Source organism: Scardinius erythrophthalmus (genome assembly GCF_964197995.2).
Source record: "Scardinius erythrophthalmus genome assembly, chromosome: 6".
Lineage (NCBI taxonomy): Eukaryota > Metazoa > Chordata > Actinopteri > Cypriniformes > Leuciscidae > Scardinius > Scardinius erythrophthalmus.
Window position 1 is genome coordinate 11,365,692 of NC_138226.1, and position 22,534 is coordinate 11,388,225.

At 36.7% G+C, this 22,534-nt stretch overlaps 1 protein-coding gene across 2 annotated transcripts in view; it reads left to right on the forward strand.

Moving 5' to 3' along the window:
• adcy5 (adenylate cyclase 5) overlaps positions 1-22,534 on the forward strand; it is a 110,897-nt gene that overhangs the window by 69,521 nt on the left and 18,842 nt on the right. For both annotated transcript variants that reach the window (XM_081369611.1, XM_081369612.1), the window contains exons 2-8: positions 1,730-1,879; positions 4,834-4,955; positions 14,068-14,179; positions 16,272-16,399; positions 18,886-19,044; positions 20,539-20,680; positions 21,924-22,061. In XM_081369611.1, coding sequence (XP_081225737.1) covers positions 1,730-1,879; positions 4,834-4,955; positions 14,068-14,179; positions 16,272-16,399; positions 18,886-19,044; positions 20,539-20,680; positions 21,924-22,061 — 951 coding nt within the window. The remainder of the gene's footprint in view (positions 1-1,729; positions 1,880-4,833; positions 4,956-14,067; positions 14,180-16,271; positions 16,400-18,885; positions 19,045-20,538; positions 20,681-21,923; positions 22,062-22,534) is intronic.

Below are 22,534 nucleotides of genomic sequence, written 5' to 3' on the forward strand. Positions count from 1 at the left end.
CATCACAATGTAAAAGTCAAGTAAGGTGTGTGTGTGTGTTCTGTGTGTTTGAAACTCTTCTGGTTTACAATTTCCAGTTAACTTCTTGACAGCAAGGCTGTATCCACATATTCAGCATTGGAGTAACCAAATGCAATAGTAACAATTATATATTATCTATTTTAATAAAAATGGGTTATAATACAAAACATCAGCTCACACTATCATAAAAAAATTGTTTGGCAGAAATTTATAAGTTTGAAACTCCCAGAATGCCAAGACTTACACAACAGACTCCATTCAATAAATCATAGATAAACTACTCCAGATGATTGTCAACTTAGTTTACTGAAACTTTATTAGAGTGCACTGAGATGAACATACTGAAAATAAAACAAATATCATTATTTTTTATAACAAGTGGATTCTTAAATAGATAGTAGAGGGATAGTTCACCCAAAAATGAAAATTGTAATTTACTCACCCTTATGTCATTTTAAACCTGTATGACTTTCTTCTGCGAAACAACATAAAAAGATATTTTGAAGAATGTCTCTGTATTTTATTTTATTTTTTCAATAAGATTAAAGTAATTGGGGTCCAGTCTTGTTTGGGGGTAATTTAATCATAAAATTGCTATTATTTTATTGTTACTATTGTTAAATATTACTATTGCTAATATTAACTTTTATTAACAACAGTAATGTTCAAAGACCTCATTTTTATAGGGAAAAATTCTAATATTTTACTCTTATTAAATGTACCATTGTTTTTCTATAGTATCATACTGAACTGACCGACAGCTTCAGTGATTATAAAAGGAGCGCTCTTTGCTTGCTGTCTGTGTAATTCAGTCGCAATTTGAAGTTTTTGTTTTCGTGAGCCTTTGTGACTTTTCCTATTTAAGGACAAAAAAAGTGCCGGACAAAAATGGATATCTTGATGATTCGATATTTTTGTGGTTTCATAATGTCTAAATAATATAAATCAAAAGGAAACCGTGTGACTAAATTTATAAGGGAGTGGATAATAAGCCAATAAGTGCTCCTCTACTGGTTATAGTCATAATTTCATGTTTTTTACCCATGTTTTTTTAGGTCAGGGGTTTTTTAAGTCAAAGATAGTGTGCCGCCTTTCTAACACAACAACGATAATTGGATCATATTTAGAGCACTGAAGTGCTGTAAAAAGTTGTGTGAAGCACTTGAAAGTCCTTGAAAAGGTTTAAATGAATAATGTAAAAACATTAGACTATTTCTGCCACAATACCATGGTTACAGTTAGCGTTACTACATTAAATCCATGGTGAATGTTGGTGATTTGTGGACTGAAAAGCCTTCTATAATTTTTTCGTTCATGGCACAATGTCTCTCCTGGTTTCCACGTCAGCGCTGCTTGATCTGATATCTATGGTTTATAGCAGAGAATTCTGGGCGGAATTTGAATGCTTCTCACTGGATCTCCCAGCGCCGTGTAGAAACAGTGTCGCATATTTTGCTCTTATCAGTTGGGCAGTGTGAAACAAAATGTATTTGCACCGGTAGGAAAAAAAGTCACAAAATGCAACCATTCAGTCACAGTCTGGAGCCCTGCAAATAAATTATGACAGAATTTTACGTTTCTAAGTGAAATACCCCTTTAAGTTGTCAACACGCATGTCATCAATGCCAATATTCGGGTCTCTGAAGGATAAAGAGCTCACTTGTCACGTTTCAAATCGTTTGATGTTGTATTCTGCTTTCTTTCACAGCTCGTGTCCAATGTCCTGATCTTCTCCTGCACTAATATAGTTGGCGTGTGCACACACTACCCAGCAGAAGGCTCACAGAGACAAGCCTTCCAGGAGACCAGAGAATGTATTCAAGCTCGTCTGCACTCTCAGAGAGAAAACCAGCAACAGGTAAAAGACCAACAGAAATCAAGAGGACTCCTGTGGTTACAGAGCATGTTTTAATTTCTAGTGTCATTGTGTGAGTCTGAAAGATTTGATGCTCAGCTTGATGATGTCCTAGGCACAGGTACACTACTGTTTAAAAGTATGGGGTCAGTGATCGAATAAATGCAGTCTTGGTGAGCATGAGAGACTTCTTTCAAAAACATAAAAAAAACTTGCTGAGCCAAACCTTTGAACGGTAGTGTAGATGGATAGATATAAGGGTATCACTTTACAATAAGGTTTCATTATTTAACATTAGTTAAAGGGGTGGTTCGGGATTTTTGACATCGGACCTCATTTTTAAGTCAGCCTGGTTGTTATTCATCAGTGGAGACATTTTTTAAAAAAAATTATCCAGTCCTTATATTTGGATAGTTAGCCGATGCTAGGCTAGCGCGAGTCAAGGGTAGATGTTAGCCAGCCATTAAAAACCGTTTTACCCACTCCACAGTGCACCAAACGCAAATCATTTATAACACTAGACTATCGATGCAAATGTCCGTTGAGAGAATAATGTTAGAAATCAAACTTACCTTTCATCACATTGCATTAGTTATAATTTGTTCCCTGTAATCATAAGCCTTGTCTACAGCAGCAGCGGAGTGATATTGATTACCTAGGCAACCGAGTGAGCCGGTACACACATGTACTACACACACTGTAGTGCGCTTCTGTTCTGTGTTTACTTTTTGCCGCATTACTAACCGGAGCAAAGTAAAATTCCGCAGCTGCTGAGAAACTAGTTCCTTTGGGATCATTGAGATGAAAGGTAAGTTTGATTTCTAACATTATTCTCTCAACGTACATTTGCATCGATAGTCTAGTGTTATAATTGATTTGCGTTTGGTGCACTGTGGAGTGGGTAAAACGGTTTTTAATGGCTGGCTAACATCTACCCTTGACTCGCGCTAGCTAACTATCCAAATATAAGGACTGGATAATTTTTTTTTAAAAATGTCTTCACTGATGAATAACAACCAGGCTGACTTAAAAATGAGGTCCGATGTCAAAAATCCCGAACCACCCCTTTAAGTAACATTAACACAGATACAATTAGCACAGATACAAGAACAACAGTAACAAATATATTGCTTATGGTTAGTTCATGTTAGTTAATACATTAACTAATGTAAACATGAAATCTTTATTGTAAATTTTACTGATAAAGCCTAATATATTCTTTAAAATAAAAGCCACTTGTTTTGATATTTTGTCTTATAACGGAAAGATATTCATACAATTTTAAGTGTGGCTTAAGTGCTTAAATACTATAACTGGGTAACAAAAGTACCATGATTAATATATAGGATTCATTTTAGTTTTCATTCCTGAAAGTCCGCACCAAGGTCCGAACCAAAGTTCATGTTTTGATACATTTTATACATTCGGTAAGTTTTGGTTTGGTTTCACATTGCAATTATGTGAGCGCACTAACAAACTTTACATGACATACTTGCCTCCTGTCGTCATCATCTATGTGGGCTGCATCTTGACATTGATTGGTTTGTAAACGGACGTGCGTCTGACGTCAGCGTGTTGTCAATTCGGCGGGTAACTTTGACAAGAATGAATGAACGGATGCATATCGTTGCCACTATACTGTTATTATTATAGCAAGGCTCAAGGCTAGTTCAAATTCGCCAAATGAACGTCCTCATTGTGCGAACATTATCATCGCCGGCAGGAAAAGAGTGCAAGCAATCCTGCGAGAACCACCGGAACTTCTTGTAAATGGTCTGAAAGTCCGAAGCATACAGAAAATGCTTTCACACTAGAAACGAACCAAACCTTTGTTCAGTTTGATCCGGACCGAGACTACCTCTTTTCGTCAGACCAAATTTGGTTTGTTTGGTCCGACCGTGGTCCGGGGGGGGGTTTCACACCTGTAATTTTGATTCGGATCAAACTGAAAAGTCCGAAAATCCGGACCAAACAAGGTAGGTGTGAAAAGGCCCTTAAATACCTAGGAGAACCATATGAAAACTATATTAAATTATATTAGCAGCATGATAATTGTTCAATGCAAATGTTTCCTCTAAGCTGGAAACGTATGCCCAGAAGACAGGCTCAAACATATGTGGGGAAATAGCTTCAGATTGCTTGAATTAGAGCTGAACGGAGAGCATTTCACCTGAGTCCATTCACATGTCCAATGATTTTCAGTATGGAACTATAAAGCTATGAGGAAACCTGTGCATGGAGACACGCAGTGCTGATTAATTTGTGAGATTAGAACCACATCCAGCAGTCTGGAGATTCATAGTGGCACCAAAGGGAAAAAATAATGGTTGTTTCCTCACACACAGAAGCCCACAGGGGCCACGCATCATTATTTCGACAAATGTGATATGTTATTTTTTCATATCAAGTCTTTCAAAAATAACAGCATGGCCTCTAGATAACTTACCAGTATTAAATAACTATTATCCTTCCACAGTTAGTGTAATATTTTTAATATATGGAACATGAAATTTCATTCGTTCATTTATTTATTTATTTTTGGTGCTTTTTTTATTGTTTTTTTTTTATTTGAATTTATATAGTAACAAAAAAAAAAGCTTATACAGTTACTATATACATTCAAATAAATAAATATACAATTAAATAATAACCTATATCAAATAAATTAAAATCAAATAAATTGAGGGAAAATGTATCATTATCTATATATCGAAATACTATGACGTTAGCATCTGATACTATCACTGTACCATGCTACCACAGTACTAGTGGTATAGGACTAAAGTAGAATTCATGTAATTTTCTGCAGTGTCCTTTAGTTTGCTCTTTTCTTGACAGTATGGCAGAAATATTGAGATGATACCATGCCTTGATACTATAAAACGATGTCTTTGTTTCTCTCTTTGTTTGTGTCTTTCCCCTCTTTTCCCCCTTACCATCACTGTCATCATTTGCAGGAACGCCTTCTCCTCTCTGTGCTTCCTCGACATGTCGCCATGGAGATGAAAGCCGACATAAATGCCAAACAAGAGGATATGATGTTCCACAAGATCTATATTCAAAAGCATGACAATGTGAGGTAAGAGTGACTCCTCAAATAGCCTGAAAGATGGTAGTCAGTGTTTGCACCTCAAAGCACCTTTAAAGCCTGTAATAATCATTACAAACTAACAAGATACAGTTTCCTTATTATTAAATGAATGAATTCTTTTTATATTTATGGAACATATGCTGTGTTGTCTCAGATTAAATGCTGTCTTGATAAGCAGCTCACTAGGTTTTTGGAACAGAGCTTGTAAGTGTCTTATAATTCTGATAAGCATTAGATATCGCACCCTCTTGTGGATTTGGAGATGAGAACACTGGCTCATCTCTATCTCCAACTGACCATCCATGCATCCCGACAGCTCTTCTGGACAGCTCCAGACACATTCCCACTCATTAAAAGTTGATATCCACAGCACCAGGCTAGTTAGGACACTCACAATCACAAGAGGCCCTTTTAGGTGTAACCTGTTGTTTCTTTCTTTCTTTCATGTTTATGTTTGATTTGTTCTTCAGCTTTTGTCTTGTGAAGACTTGAGTTTGCTTCTAATGTACTTAGTGTTAAAAGCATGTGTGTCTCAGGTCCATGACATAAGAGAACTCTGGGATCCATGTGATGATTTCTGATTCTCCACTGTAAAGAATTCTAAATCTGGGGCTGTATCGATGGAAGTTGAACACTCTCAGGGTTACAGGATTAGTTTTGAGTTGACAAAACCAAACCAATCCAATCAGGCTTTGTTGGTACCATGATGCCGATCATCAACTTTCTCTGTCAACTCAGGCTTTTATCCTGAGTTTAGGTGTGACATCAATAGCGATCAGCCAATCAGCAGAGCAGCGCCTACTAGAAAACAACAGCACAGAGACTTGGTGACCTCCAGTGTTTTAATGGCTGTTGGGGTTTGATACACTCTGCCAGCCCTTTTCTATAATCAAATGGCAGATAGACTACAGCAACCAAGTGCAACATGAACTTGAGGTTTGTGCGCCAGTGGGCAGTGAGACTCAGTGAGACTTGTCTGCAGTCGAGGGTCTGTCTGTTTTCCTTTTCCAGTAAAGCCCCAACCAAACAGGCTTCATGATCAGATGAATTATGTAAGTGTGCAGCCAAGCGATATCTTGCTAAGTGGAATATTGATAAGCGTGTTACTAGAGAACCCAGTAGTTTAATTGCTGAGGACGGTTATATAACAATGTCTGTATCTGAGTATTTGCTCTTGAACAAAACCCTCACTATAATGGGAAGAGGAGCCTGGGAGTTCTGCTGGAGGAATGAAAAATTGGACTGATCTGATTGCTGCTGTTCTCGAGTCAACAACTCTGAATCAATGATCTGTTCAGAGCGAGTCTCCAGTTAACGATTCGGTGAATTCACAAGTCTGACTCAAAATGAGCCAAGAACCAGGAGATCCTCTGAGCTTGAGTGTGCGTGTGACTGATGGTGTGAAAAGTAAGTTATTAATGCCAAATTCTAGGATTGATAATTGTAAATCATATTTAGGTCATGACTGTCAGTTGTTTGTGAAATTAATCTGTTTAAGTGAGCGATTTAAGCCCACTGTGCAATGCTTGAATGCAGAGTGTGTAATTTCATCTCAACGGGGTAGGTTTTTTTTACATTAAAATAATGCAAATGAATGCCAATGCATCTTCCGTAGCAGTTTCAAATGATATAAAACTAGCATGTTTGCATAGTGTTCTTCTTATAATTGTATGCATTTTGCCCTATGCGACTATATAACAGTAGAACTAATTATATTTGGTTTATTACTTGTTTGCACACATGAAGTATCTGTAACCTAAATTGATATTTTAATATATTTAGGGCCAGATTTACTAACAGCTTTCGCCAGCGCAAACCCATTTTTGGCGTTAAAAAACTTCTGTCAGGATTTACTAAAGACGCGTAGTGAAATATTAGTGGTGAAAAGCACTTATTTTTCCGGCTGACCATATTTTATATGCATTTGAAGGTGTTTCCATTTCAGATGCAAAATTTATGGGAGGAGAGTATTTAAATGATTCATGCAAGGTGATTTACTAAGGTTTGCGCTCATCAATTTACTGGTATTTTCACCATTATTTACCACCCAAAAAAAGCACGTCAAGTGGTAGATTGTGTTGGTCATTATGGAGATGATCCAGCTGCTTCTGTGTTCTTTAATTTGTGCGTCGTCAGTAGCTCACGTGTAGGACTTTCTACTCCCATCTGCGCTTTTTTTGGAATTGCGCTCTCACGCTAAATTGCCCTGTTTAGTAAATTATGGCCTTAATGTTGTGATAATAAAATAAAATGTTTTCTTTCTTGCAGATCAATACAAATTGTATCTGCATCCACTAATCTTCCTTACTGACTAGTGCTACTTGACAATTCATAATAATTCATAATGATGTCAAACTCAGCAACACCCCCTTCCCAGGTTGAGCATTAGGGTTATATAAAATGTATAATATAAAATTATTATATAAAAGTATGCAAATATATAAAATTACAAAATACAAATTCATCGATCAGTACTTTCACGAATTCACACATTAGAGTGCTTTTTACTACTTAATCAATCAGTCAATTAATTTTGTACTTGAGTCAAATTTAAAAGGGGTATTTAATACTTTTACTGAAGTAAAATTACTTTTACTCAAGTACTTGATTTGAGTACTTTGTCCACCACTTGCATTTACGCATGTGTTTTAGGGTTGAAGGAAAATTCTGTTAACTTTATGGGAAAAGTACTGGTAATTTTCTGGCAGGATATTATTATTATTTTTTCTTACAGTGGACTTCCTCATGCTGCGCATTGGATTAGTTCATTTGATTCATTAGAAATGGTGGTGACACTTTAGTTTAGGGTCCAATTCTCACTATTAACTAGCTTTTAAAAATGACTTGCCTCAATAAACACCTAATTACTGCTTATCAATATTTAACAAGGTAGTATGAATTGGGTAGGATTAAGGGATGTAGAATATGGTCATGCAGAATAAGGCATTAAAATGTGCTTTAATTACTAATAAAAAGCCAATATCCTAGTAATATACATGCTAATAAGTAACTAGTTAATAGCGAGAATTGGACCCTAAAATAAAGTGTTACCAAAATGGTTTTATGAGACAAGGAAACATGATAGTTGCGAGTTAAATATTTTACTTATGTTTAATTTGAAATATTTGATTTGTTTAATTTGTACTTTTCTACAAATCACTTTTGTAGACAGGCTTTTAGACAACAGCTGTAGATTTAATATAATAATTAAGGAATTATAGGGTCAGCTTGAGCTGGTGAAGGAAAAGTGCTATGAGGAAGCTACGGTATAGAACAGGTAAAAAACAAATAAGAGCAGGTAGTATGAACTATGGTTTTGCGATCTGTTACAGAGTCAGAACTGATGGGTGAAAAGAAAGCAGCAGGCGTTGCATTTTCAGGGGAGAGGGATCAAGAGGTCAGACCTCTCAAGCAGTGACCCTTGATGGATTTAAGAGGCCATGTTATATAAGCAGGAAGTGCGACTTCATGCAAAAATCCTTCTAGCCAATTTTTTTTTTTTTTTTTTTTTTTTGATGAAATGGTTTTCATGCTGATGTCCCTCACCAGACTGTTGCTGACCCACTACACACTCCACTTATTAAACTTCCTGCCATTTTATTATGTAATTTCCCTGTCAACACTTTGCTATTCTGGCTCCCATGGTACTTTGGCATGTTCAGAGAGCAGCTACATTTGACCTTAGGGTTGCTGTCACTACAAATCCATTAACATTCCCACTGGCATGAACTATTGTTTTGTCCCCACTGAGACAATATATATTTCACCAGCTTCTATGAGAATAATACTTTATTCTTAATACTTTTATTCAGCAAGGACGCATTCATTTGATCAGAAGTGACAGTAAAGACTTTTACTTTGTTACAACATATTTCTATTTCAAATAATGCAGTTCTGTTGAACTTTCTGTTCATCAAATAATCTTTAAAAAATAATTTTAATCACAGTTTCTACAAATATTAAGCAGCACAATTGTTTTCAACTGATAATAACAAAAACTGTTTCTTGAGCATCAAATCAGCATTTTAGATCATGTGACACTGGATCATGATGCTGAAAATTCCGCTTTGCCATTACATTACATTTTAATATATATTCAAAAAGAAAACTTATTTTAAATTAATATTTCACAATATTACAGTTTTTACTCCATTTTTAATAAAATAAATGCAGAATTCATGAGCATAAGAGAGACTTCCTTCAAAATAATAAAAAAAATCCTACAACCCCCAAACTTTTGAATGATAGTGTATGTATGTGTGTTTGTATATATGTATATATATATAGAGAGAGAGAGAGATAAAAAAAAAAAAATCTAAACAGAAGTTATTTATACACATATTTAAAACACACATATGGTTTGTTGTGTTTTAAAAGGGGACCTATTATGCAAAATTCACTTTTACATGGTGTTTGAACATAAATGTGTGTCGACAGTGTGTGTACACAACCACCCTATAATGGTAAAATTCCACCCACTCCTTTTTTTTTTTATCCCCATAAATCATAAGCAGTGTCTCAGAGTAATCTGTTTGCAGTTTCTATGCAATGTGACATCAGATTGCACAGTCCCCACCCACATCTGCTGGTGGACTCTGCCCCATTAGCATAGATCTGAGTGAGCTTTACACAGTCCGCCATGTTTATCTCCTCGCCAGCGCTTAACAGCAGCAATAAATGTATTTTTATTAAAGCTACTAAAGTTATTCAATCAAGAGCAGTGAGTGATTTTCATAATAGGTCCCCTTTAAATGTTCTCTAATGGGGCTATATATAGAATTCAGAAACTCTTGTGAACTGCAGACAGAAACATATTCCTCGTGCTCACACTCCTGCACATGTAACGTACAAGAGACTGAATGTGATTAAAGGCCCCAATATACTCAAGGCAAAAATAAACAGAACAAAATAAAAGCACAACAAAAATGACAGCGGAGAGAAAGCAGCAGTTAAGAGGGCATCTGATCATAATGATTTGGATACGTTTGCACCAGCTCTGCAAGTCACCATCATCATGTCGACACAGATGAGGTAGTTAAAATTATACTGTTATGATAGTTTGATTTTAAAGTATATTTGAGAATAGTTTATAGATTTGACTATGTGAGACTATGGTTTAAATGAATCCCTTTCTTTTGCATGACACAGTACAGAATAGCTCTTTCGTCATTATCCTGAACTTGTATTTTCTTTTCATGTGTCATGGAATGTTGTTCCCGACAAAAAGTCAGTCCTTCACGTACAAATCGGTCTACATGCTTTCATAGACAAGTCGAGGAAGGTCTCGTTTTTTTAAGTTTCGTGACAAGCTGTTCACACATTGGCAATAAAAAAGCAATTAATATGAAAATGTACAAATGTATGTGAATTTCCATGTTTTTTTCTTACTACAGCTTGTTTCCTTTATAATTGCCATTACTGGTCTCCAGAAAGCTGACGGTCTAGGCAGTCTTTCTTCTAGGACTGGATTTGATTGAATACTTTGCCTCATGTTTACATGCTAAAAGCCCTAGATTACCAGCACCTAATAAAGGATCCAGAGTGTGTTTGTAATAGACAGCAGCAATGCTCCAGAGGCTGTAATGCGTTTGGATTCACTTTAAAGAGCCGTCCTGCCATTGTGCCACACAGCAGCGACATTTTTGGTCCAAGCTGCAGGGAGTCTGTGATGCTCGTAGCAGTCCCGATGCTCAAGGCCTGCCTTCAGAGAGCACTGCACTCTGTCTACTTTCAGAGTCAACTAACCTTAATCCACCCACCCAGGGGAGGCCTTTTATTTGAGCTTTTATTTATAGCAGCTCTAATAGATCTGTCAGCTATATAGAAACCTTTGATCTGTGACTAATAAAAGGATTTCAGCATGCTATATTATATAAGAAAGGGTTTGAATGTTGTTTTTGTGCTGTTAGATATCTGTGGATTTTTAAAGGGATAGTTCACTCACAAATATTATTTTCACTTATATTTTCTAATCCTCATGCAGTCACAAACCTGTATGCTTTTTTACATAATAAAATATGAAATATTGTTTCATCCGAAAATGAAAATTCTTTCATCAATTACTCACCCTCATGTCATTCTAAAATATGATATTTTGGAAAATGAAAAACAAAATCTTTATTTTTGCGTGAACTATTCCTTAAAATGTAAAAATATATTTCTAATATGTTTATTTTTAGTTATCATGCTTATCGGTTGTCTTTTCAAGAACAGTAATGAATGTCTCCTATGATAAATTGCACACATTGAGGCAACAGGAACCTTTTTTCCAAAGTCACATACTTAAAAACCGTATGGCTCTTCCCCCAATGACCAATTTGTGCTAATGACAAGTTCTTTGCAACTTCCAGGTAACAAAAAGGTATAGGAGAAAACATGGCAATATAGGTTTACAAAGAGTTTTCTTATGTCTTATTCTTGTTTTAGTTTGATTGACTTAGTTTCAAGGCAGAACCTAAGAGACTTGTGTATCGACGACAAATTCCTTGTATGCTCAGGCATACTTGACCAACCAAGTTAATTCAATTCAGCTCAATTAAATTTACAATTGTTAGATGCTTTTGCTTACTTGTTTTTGATCAGGGTTGTTGTAATAAGATTCCTGTGCTGCTTCTTTGTCAGCTTTCAGACAGCTTTCAGTCTATGAATAGGATACAATTTCATGATGCTCTTTGTACACTTGATTTACTATGAAGAAGTGGTATCATTAATTCATTATGGTGTATTGACATTATGGAGTAGGAAGTGGGGCTAAATGTAGTTAAGGTTTTTTTTTTTTTGTCCTTTTGTGCATTGAATCGTATCATATAACCGACAGGGGCATGTTAAGGGACACAAATCAATTCCAATAATACCAATAATCTAATTTGAATAATTAAATCCGGCAAAAAAAAAAAAAAAAAAAAAAAATCACAAAGTGAATGAGAGGTCTAAAATACACTCAGTGCTAAATAATTGCTGATGCTTGCTACTATTATTCATACTCAGAGTTAGAGATTTGAGCAAACTTGGCTGAGGATCAATTGCTTCTCTTTGGATTTTATTTACTAAAGCAAAACAAATTAAAAATATTACTTGGCAGTGTAACTCGTCTGGCTCTTCGTTCCAAGGACATGAATGATACCACAATTTGTTTATGTAATATTATTCATTTTTTATTTATAAAATTATAATTTTTTTCTTTAGGGTCATGAAATGTCCTGTTTAAATCAGCTGGTTTAAGATGGTTAAGCTGTTATTTTAGCTGAATTTGAAACATCTAAGTATTTAATGCTTTTTTTGGAAAAATATGTAGAACGTCTGCAGTGTCAAAGTTCACCCAGTAAGTCATTAAGCAGGCTTTTTCAGGGAACCAAGCAGCCTGTGTGCCTCGAAATAGGGAGTGGCGCACATCACATGAGATGAGTTTGTTGTTCGAGAACAGCCTGCCTTCTGGGCCCCTTTTAAACATTTCTGGAAATCGACTTTGATATTAAGTCTGAACGGAGGGGTCACGCTCACCCGGAACTTGGGCTTCAGTCAAACCTCAGTGTCTCTCTACTGTCACGCTAGCTTGAGTGTCAGACCAGCCCAGAGCTGTTTGAAATAAAGCTAGATCAATATCAACATTTAGTAAATTTAGTAAAAGCTCTGTAGATGAATATTGAATAGGAAAATTCATTGCAGCCCACAAGGTTGTGTTTTGTCTTTTATTCAAGGTGCACAAAGAAGAGCCATATCGGTTACCGGCTCCCACAGGGGAATATCGTTCTTTATTCACTTTCTTGTCTCTGTAGGCCCAACATTCTCTTAATGTGAATGTCATCTATTGCTATAGAGAGTGCGCACTCCCAAACGAACCTGTCTGCTGTGCCATTGCCATGGTAATTGAGCTGTGATGCTGGGATCACATTAGTTAGCTCATATTGTATCTATGTAAAGTATGCCTCGCAATTCAATTGAAATGAATAGCTGTGGGCGAGGGTTTCAATTGTCAGCCAGGTAACCGTGGCAACCGTGTAATATACACTGTAGGTGAATGTGCACTGCGCTAATGTGTGGGGATGAGAGCCTGAGATTATAAATGAGAATGACCTGCTTTTTTATTGGGTTTATTTATTTGGCAAATGCTTTTATCTACAATGCTGGTGGTTCTCGATTCTGATTGGCTATCGGATATTCTACCGGTATTCCAATAGTATCACCACAGGAACCGTTTCACCGTTTGTGTCACTCTGCTTACAGGATTTCTTTCACAGAGAGTGTCATGGCGGACAAGCAATCACCATCATTTTACAAATACTATAGTGTCACAGAATGTATTTTAAACGTTTTTTTAAGCAAGAATGTAGTTATTTAGACCACAGAGATGCAACTTTTATATAAACATAGCGCCTATTTGACAGTAAGATGTTTTTGGAGATGTGAACTCCAGGCCGTAAGCAGCCGTTTAAGCTCACACACCCTCCGAGAACAGATTTATCTCAGCCAGTCCTTTGTTAATTTGCCGCTGGCTCTTATGTAGATAGTGTTTAAACACGAGGTATAATTCCATTTTGGGCATATCAATTGTGCAATCTCTGGTCTTATTAATCTATTACTTGCTCCAGAGCAAATCGATTTGGCTAAGGGCAAAGTTAAGTTTCATAACTTTATGTTTTTATTTAACTGAAATCCTGTGCAATAACTAGCTCTGGTTTTAGACTTTTGACTGAACTGTTTTCTTGGTAATTTCCTATTGTAAAAACTTATTATACTTTTATAATGGCTAATATTGTATGAAATGAAAAGCACTGCGGGAATTAATATTTAAATTGTTTAATTATTTATTATTTTATCGTCTTTATATAATAATTAACCATATTATGTATTTAGTATTGAAAGTCTTGGTGAAGGGTAAAACAATAAAATCTATAAATAAGTATTTGAAAAGTAAATATAAATGATGATGGCATGGTAAAAAAAAATAAAAGGCTGTTTCAAGACAGATCTACTGAGACCTTTATACAAACACAAGAAAAACACTGAAATCTGTTAGTTTTCAACACCTAAGATATAAAAGTGCCTATAGCTGATGAAACCTCCAACTTTGTTTAATATCTCTCTCTCTCTCCATCCGCAGTATCCTCTTTGCTGACATTGAGGGCTTCACCAGTCTGGCTTCCCAGTGTACTGCCCAGGAGTTAGTGATGACCCTCAACGAGCTCTTCGCACGATTCGACAAACTAGCCGCCGTAAGTGTCCATAGAACAGCCCACGCCCTCAGCCAAGCAGCTTCTCTTTTTTTTTCTTTTTTAAGCAAAACACAGTGGCAAGCTGAGATGCAATCATATTAATTCCGTTTGCATCCCACTCACACAGCTGACTGGGATAGACAGGCCCTCCCTCCTGTCAAATGAGTGTTTGTGATCACGCTTCGCACACTGAGCTTCCCGCTGTTTTCCAGCCCAACTATCTCCTCGTTATCCCCACCAGTGGTGGTGACTCATCGCTGCCAAGTTGCCATGCATTCGTGCACATATACTGTGCTGCTGCAGAGAGATGTCGCTCAAAGTGGAAACCATCTAGCCTGACTACGCCAGACTTCGTACTTCCACTCAATTTCAGTTTGCTTCTGTACTCAGTCTGAGATAGGGACCGTTTTCCCCGTTTTCCTCCGGCCTCAAAACAGCCGGCCAATCAACGAACAGAGGGCGGGCTGAGAGCCATGACGTAGACGCTGATTGTACCGTGGATGCGTAGATTTACTTCACATAATCTGCAAAAGTCGTTCACAGCCATGTTCACTTCGGTATTTTGCTTGATGGTTTTGTTTTCGCATCATACATGTGTTTACAGTGGAAGTTAGATGCGGCTGAGCATGCGCATAATAGTGATGCGCGGGTCGTCTCATAACCCGCGGGCCCCGCGGGTAGCCCACTGGTCGGGTTGGGGCAAACACTACAAACGCTGCTTTGTAAATATCGAAAATGTTTAAATCATTATCTTATTAATATGACCTGATTTATGGTTCATATTCAGAATCGTCTGTTATTGCCAGTTTACATGGCGATGTTTCCAAGCACTTTCAGGGTGAAATAAAGGCTGTTTTCATTTACATTACAATGCCTAGTATTTAATCTATTTAATGGTCGCGGGTGCGGGGCGGGGCGGGTTGTAAAAATAGATACAGTGGTGCGGGGCGGGTGTTGCGGGCCAAATAATTTCATAAAAGCGGGACCCGCGGGTTGGAAAAAAAGCCAACCCGCACATCACTAGCGCATAACACTCGCCATAACCAAACGTTATGTGATTGGCTTACGGGTAACCAATGATTTTAAACTTCAGACAAGTGCCCCTCCGCGAGAAAGAAAACGCTTTTCAATTATGCCCTTCCAGACTCTGTCTACGAAGCAAAGCGAAGTAGCAGAGTTTGGTATTGCCAGGCTAGAAACCATCTGGTGTCTGTTCAGATGTTTGCACACTTCCCAAAACCTTCAAGCAAAGACACAAAAAAGTATGCATGCGCACTTCGCCCTGATTGTCAACAATAGAGGTTGTTGTACAGGCAGCGGGTTAAATCAAGGCATGCACTGGGGTGACATTCAGGTGGCTGTCATAAGACCCAGGCCTGCTGCTGTAAGTCCTGTGCTCAGCCCAAGGCTTCCTCTTCTGCTCTTCACTGGTTTCATCTCTTTCTCCTCTAATTTCTGTCATTATTTATTCAACCTCATGTTCCTTCCAATGTTTGAAGAACATTATTGTTCTTTTTTTGTGAAGCTTCATGTCTCAAGCTTCAAAAAGAATGCAAAAACACACTTTAACTAATAAGGACATGATTTTATTTATTTTATTTTAAAAAATATTATATTGCCTTTTTTAAACTTTATGTTGTGACTACTCATGTTTTCCAAGCAAAATATCAGGACAAATTGCGCTGGATTTTTTAATTCATGATAGTGGAATGCCAAACTTACTACATAAAAAATACACTGTAGACACAGATTAATATCTGACCTTTTTGTAAGCCATTTGGGGTTTTGAGTTTGTTTTGTCTTCATAAATCATATAAATCCCTGTGAAAATCCACACCCTTAAAAGGAAAAACCATGTGCGGTATGTGAAGGGGCTTTAATGGCGGAAAGGCTATATGTAACACATTCCCTGTATGAGATTACCAGTATCAGACTCTGATGACTATTAAGTGATTTCACCTTTGAGTGAAGGTGTTATAGAAACTAATGCAAACATGGTGAACTACAGTAGCTCAAATGGCCAAAATGTGTTGACCCTGTTTACACCAGCCCAATCTTTTTCACTGTTTGGTCATTCTCTGTGTGTCTGCAGGAGAATCACTGTCTGCGGATTAAGATCCTGGGCGACTGCTACTACTGCGTGTCAGGGCTGCCCGAGGCCCGTGCCGACCATGCGCACTGCTGCGTGGAGATGGGTGTGGACATGATCGAAGCAATCTCGTGAGTATTACAGTGTTGCTTCTGTTCATCAGACAGGAACAGCCAGGCTTTTGTTTCTTGTTTTAAATGCCTCCCGGGAGACACAAAAGAGATGCTATGGTGAAGCAGGACCTGACACTTTCCATGAATATAAACACACTTTGATGTCCCAAACAATCATAGTATGGTTTCCTGCCTTAAAGTGCTTCATTATGCTTTTTAGAATATTACCTTTCATGCAATGTGCAATGTAGCTGTCTGTGAATGTAAAAGATCTGCAAAGTTGTGTGTAGCAAGGTTAGATGTTATGGGAAGAAGGTGGCGACTTAGAAACATTTAAAGACTTAAAGGAGAACTCCGGTCAATTTTAACATTGAGCTCATTTTATTGTACATTTGGAGTGCTGTCAATACAGAGAACAACTACAAAAATCGGTGTTGCCTACACCGAGTTATTCTATTTTTAAAATTTGCACCCTGTTGACTTCAATAGGGCAAGTACTAAACCTGCTTTTAGGCTCTTAACATCCTTGATGTGTCATTACAAGTGCACAGAAAATGTGAGTGATTCCTTCTGAGTGAACACGAGTGGATCTGACTGCAGTAGATGTGAAAGATATGTATAAAAATGATGTTATTTAAGCCAGCGCAAATACCTGTGTTTACATCCTGTTTTTCGGGTGAAGTCCAAAGTAGTCGATTGCCGAGTTCACGCGCATAGGTTTAGTTACCTATGATCACGCCGATCACTCGGCAAAACTCGGCTCAAGACATCCTTGCATCCGTGTTTCATCTTCGGACCTGCCTTCGGATTGATATGGTAAGATTGACGCCATCGTTACTGTTTTTACAGTGTGCACAGTTGCTGAGCTTTAGGAAGCCTCCGGAACTGAAATTCAGTTATGGTAATGGTCATTTCTTTTCCGAAAAGCGCTGTAAGCGGTAGACCAATCAGAGCAGAGTAGGCTCGCAGAGAGGAGGGATTTAGAGAGACTGAATCATCGGACGAGTCGTTTGAGAATCATTGAAAAAGTGTGGTGATGTGCAATGTATATTATGAGAAAGTGAAAGCATACAGTATTTGACCTGTTGTAAACCTGTTGTAGGAGACCTCCAAAAAAATGTTTTCCCTTTATTCCTTTTTTCCTTTGATATTTATTTCTAGAAAATTGCAGATTCCTAAACTATATTTAGACATTTTGATAACAGGGTTACAAATGTGCAAACCTAAAATAAATCTGCTCAATAATATTTTGCTTGAATTCCTTTGAAATGTACCGTACATTGATCAACATCTTCTGAAGGTTCAGAAGGTGCATCTTTGCACTGACTAACTGACTGAAAAAATGCTTTTTTAGGAGTTTCAGGCCCTATTTTGTCCCCTGTTAATGGAAAGTGCGGCTATTACTGGACTGTATGAAGGTTCACAGAAAGGTTGAGCTGAGAAAGAACACTTAATCTTATTTACTTGCCTTACTAATCGTGACTAAACTGTTATAAGCATTGCGGTTTTTTTTTCTAGAAACTTTGAATTACCCTCTGTGGGTTTGTCCTGCTCTTCTAATTGGTCAGGTCAGTCATCTCTTAATTGAGTTGTTTCCAAGTTATTTGTCTTGCGTGCATGTGAACGTGTCCACAGGCCTGACTTCTCTAATGTTCAGTATCTCTGAGCAGTTGTTTGTTGAGGCTGGAATGGCGGTGACTGGCTTTCTGCTCCAATGAGCACGTGTCTGTGTTTCTCTGAGCTGCAGCCAGCCGCCCCAGCGCCCCATCACAGGACGAGACTATTTTCCGCAGACTTGCCTGTCGCCCTCAATGTTCAAAGGAGTTTGATGGCTTGTTTGCTGTGTGATGTCGGGATCAGAATGTGCTGTGTTAACTTGTTGATGTGCTGAGTGGAAAGGTGCATTTCAGGAAGCGCTAATCCACCTTATGACTTTTTCATAAAGGTATAAAGTGAGATGAGTGTGTCAATGGGAAAGGTTATGAATTATGTCATATATTAAAATGGTAGCTGTGGGATAAAGTGTGCCAGGGTCAAAATGTAGGAAATACTGGTAAATTGGACAGGGAAAGCTAGCAAAGAGAAAATTATCACAAATTTAGCCCACTTATAACTTACTCAAAAGCATATATATATAATTATATATAATTATTTTTTCTTCTGAATAAGTCAATTGTTCACAGATTCCCCTGGACATTCTTTTTGGGACACATTTGAATTATCATTTCAATTGATGATTGCTGATACCAAGTTTAGTAGTTTTGAATTTGTCTCCTTGACTAGAGGACAACTTAAATATAATGTGACAGAACTTATGTCATTCTTCCCACATGCTTCAACAAAGTTTACATCTAAACAGTTTTCACAGTTCTTTCTAGTAACACTAGAGGTTTAGTATCACCTTCAGAGGTCAAATTTAGCATATTGTTGATGCATGGTATAAAAATATACGATTCATAAAAATAACAGCAGGTATATCTACATTTTTTGTCTTTATGCTTCAGGTTGGTGAGGGAAGTCACTGGGGTCAACGTCAACATGCGTGTGGGTATACACAGCGGGCGCGTCCACTGCGGGGTGCTGGGATTAAGGAAGTGGCAGTTTGATGTCTGGTCCAACGATGTCACCTTGGCCAATCACATGGAAGCTGGGGGCGAAGCAGGGTGGGTTCATGAACTTTGGATTTTTATTAGTTTTTTGGTCATGTTTTCTCACCTGAACTCCTTGAGTCTCTTCACTTTTAAAATCTGAAAATGCAAGATATGATCAGACATGTCTCTAAGTGTCTCTCCAGTTATCTTTCTTCACCATAGTTTTGTTCGGATAACATACTAGCATACTGCTTTCTGTAGTATGTATACTGTGCATAGTATTTCTGTCTGAATGTAATACCTGACTGATACTACTACCAAAATGTCTAAATATACTTCAAATCATAAAGTGTGTGATTTTTGCAATTTTCTAAAAATAAACATCAACACGAAATAGAGAATATTATATATATGAATTAAATGACAAATTATATAATTATAAAAAAAACAACTATGCCAGAACAGGTACTGTTTGATGCATAAATTATGTTATATTATATATTATATAATTATGCATAGTGCTTCCACAATCCAATCCACTTTTCTTTTCTTTTTTTATGACGAAAATAAACATTTTATTTTCCAAAAGAGTAAGTGCTCCATAATTTCACACACTATATTACTCCCATTTGACTGGATTGTGATAGTATTATTTCCTTTGTTTTGTTACAAATAGTCCTTAGTCACAGAGAATGGACATTTATTTAATGGCAAATATATTGTATTTAATCAAATTAAATTCAAAATAAATTTTTTATATTAATCATATTAATATTAATCATTAATTTAGTTTTCAGGGGTGAATGAGGTCTACAATACAATGGACTTAACAGTTTTGTGTTTTAAGTTAATTATTTGTATATATATATATATATATATATATATATATATATATATATATATACACATATATATATATATATATATATATATATTTTTTTTTTTTTTTTTTTTTTTTTTAGCTGTTTATACATTTATTTAAATTGTTTTAGCTATATTTTATTAAGTAATCGTCTTTAAGAAATGCACTTTTTCAGTCTTTGCATTAAATGTTTATTTTGAATTTCATGTGATTAAGTACAGTATATTTGACATTAAATATGTCATATACATACTCTGTGTATTTAAGTACTATTTGTTACATGAACATGAAGGAAATAATTTTTATCACATAATACAGTCAAATAGGAAACACTTTCCAATACAGCTAAACATATTCATATATTTTTTAAATTAAAAAGTTGTATAACACTGAACTGACAAAGTGAACTAGCAAACTGTGTTTGTATCCATTAATATTAAACATGATTATTAAACAATTCTCATTGTACATCGTTATCTTATGCATGTACGAATTGAAAGAATTGTCATTAAATATTGTAGATATCGATCCAATCAAAATCCATGTGAAAATGGCTCATATCTTATAAAAGAAAATTATGTGTATACAGTAAGTAGCGGTACATACTCAGTATTCAGTACATCAGTATTCCAATTCGAATGTGCCGCTTTTGATTGAGTTCAGGGCAACTTCCTGCCACATGAAAGTTGTTTTTATCATCTCAGGCGTATCCACATCACCAAGGCTACTCTGAACTACCTGAATGGGGATTACGATGTGGAACCTGGATTTGGTGGAGAAAGAAATATCTATCTCAAGAAGCACAACATTGAAACCTACCTCATTGTGGGCTGCAGTCAGAAACGGGTGAGAATCCATATCAGTCCAATTTTATAATGAATTCAGGTGAATTATTACATTTTAGAGTGTTCTTGCTCTTGTGTATTTTGAATAGCACATTAACAACACGTGAGTTTGACAAGCTATGATTCTCTGTTAAGGCGAGACACGGCAGGCAAAAACATCGATTTTCATGCAGTGGTCAATTTTGAGATTTTGGGCTAGTTTACTCCTTCAATATGTGTTCTTTCAAGCTGCTATAAAGAAAACGTTGAAAATATACATTAAGATGTTTATTTTATTACATTTTGTTTACTTGCGGCTGTAAGTTTCTCCCGAATTTACCAGGAAGTTAGCATTACAACGCGACACGCCGAGCTCCGTCTGTTTACTGAAGTCTGTCATGACCGGTATCACTGTGAAGCTCTGAGTCTCCTGCACAACGCTATGTAACCCAAATATGGGCATTTCCTTTCTATCAGTAACCAATCGTGAATGTCCAAAGGGGGATTTAAAGCTAAGACGATTTATCATTTAGAGCTATTTAAATCTTTAACTGCCGTTTTCTCAAAATGAGTTTTTGTCATTCTCCAGTAGAAACATCTCAGCCTATGTAGCACCTATGTACACCAAACTTTCCAGTTATACACTTAGCGGTATTCTGAAGATATTTTCAGAGGGATTTGTTAATAAATCATTCCTGGCCTGATTTATGTGACATTTTAATCAAAAAAATATGGTGAAAATCTATTTTTTATGGCTATGGACAGTATATTTTGATTCCCTAGGTAATGAAAGCATATATCCTGAAATCCCTCTGAGTTTTTATTTTCATCTTGTGTGTAAACAAAATGAAAAAATAATTTTTCACCTGGCTTTATCATATGTTCAGATCTATCTACCGAAAATATATGCAAAATCGTGCATATTTAATGAGATAATGCCTAATTTGCATAATTAAACATACAAATTTCTAAAACTTGTAATACATTTTTTTTTATATACTTGTGAAAGTAATCAACTGAGGAAGTTTCATGGTGATATCTATTATTTTAAAATTTTACCCTATTCACCTGTAGTGTCTCGCCTTAATATGAAAATCCTTTTAAAGCAGAAACACCTAGTTCTCAACAAATGCATGACTGGCATGATGCAGGGCATTAGATGAATGCAAAGTAGCTGCATAGATAAATTCAGGGAAATGTGACGTTAAAAAAACAAGCTAGTTAATGACTATGCTCTAAAAAAGGTTTTATATTTCCCTTCACAGAAAGAAGAAAAGGCCATGATTGCTAAGATGAACCGGCAACGCACCAACTCTGTCACTCATAATAGCACTCACTGGACCGACCGGCCCTTCTACAATCACCTGGGTGGCAATCAGGTTTCCAAGGAGATGAAGAGGATGGTGAGGAAGCTACACTTTTGAAAGGATGAGAACATTATCTGATTGTTGAAAAACAGTTGGTTTGCATTTACTCTAATTGCCATGTCTAAACCCCATTACCGCCTCTGTTGGAGGATAAGGCCTTTGACAGGGGAGGCTTTTTGAACCATGTGTTAACTAAGCCAAAACAATCCCAAGGACATTGCTTTAGAGTCACATGTAAAGGGCCTTCTGCCCTTTGTGTAGTCCCTGTTCTTTCATTCAGTTCTCTGCTTTTCCCCGGCTCTGGAACCCGAAGGGAACAGCACTCTAATTAAATAAAGCTGGACTGCCTCACATATCCTCCTGAGGGATTTAATCAGGCAAAGTGGAACCAGCAATTAGTTCCTGTGCACTCCATGGGAATACCCCTTTATTTTTTTGTCTGAATCACCTGTTCCTTCTCATCTTGGTTAACATAGTAAGAAAGAACACAGAAATCCAGCCTAACTTGT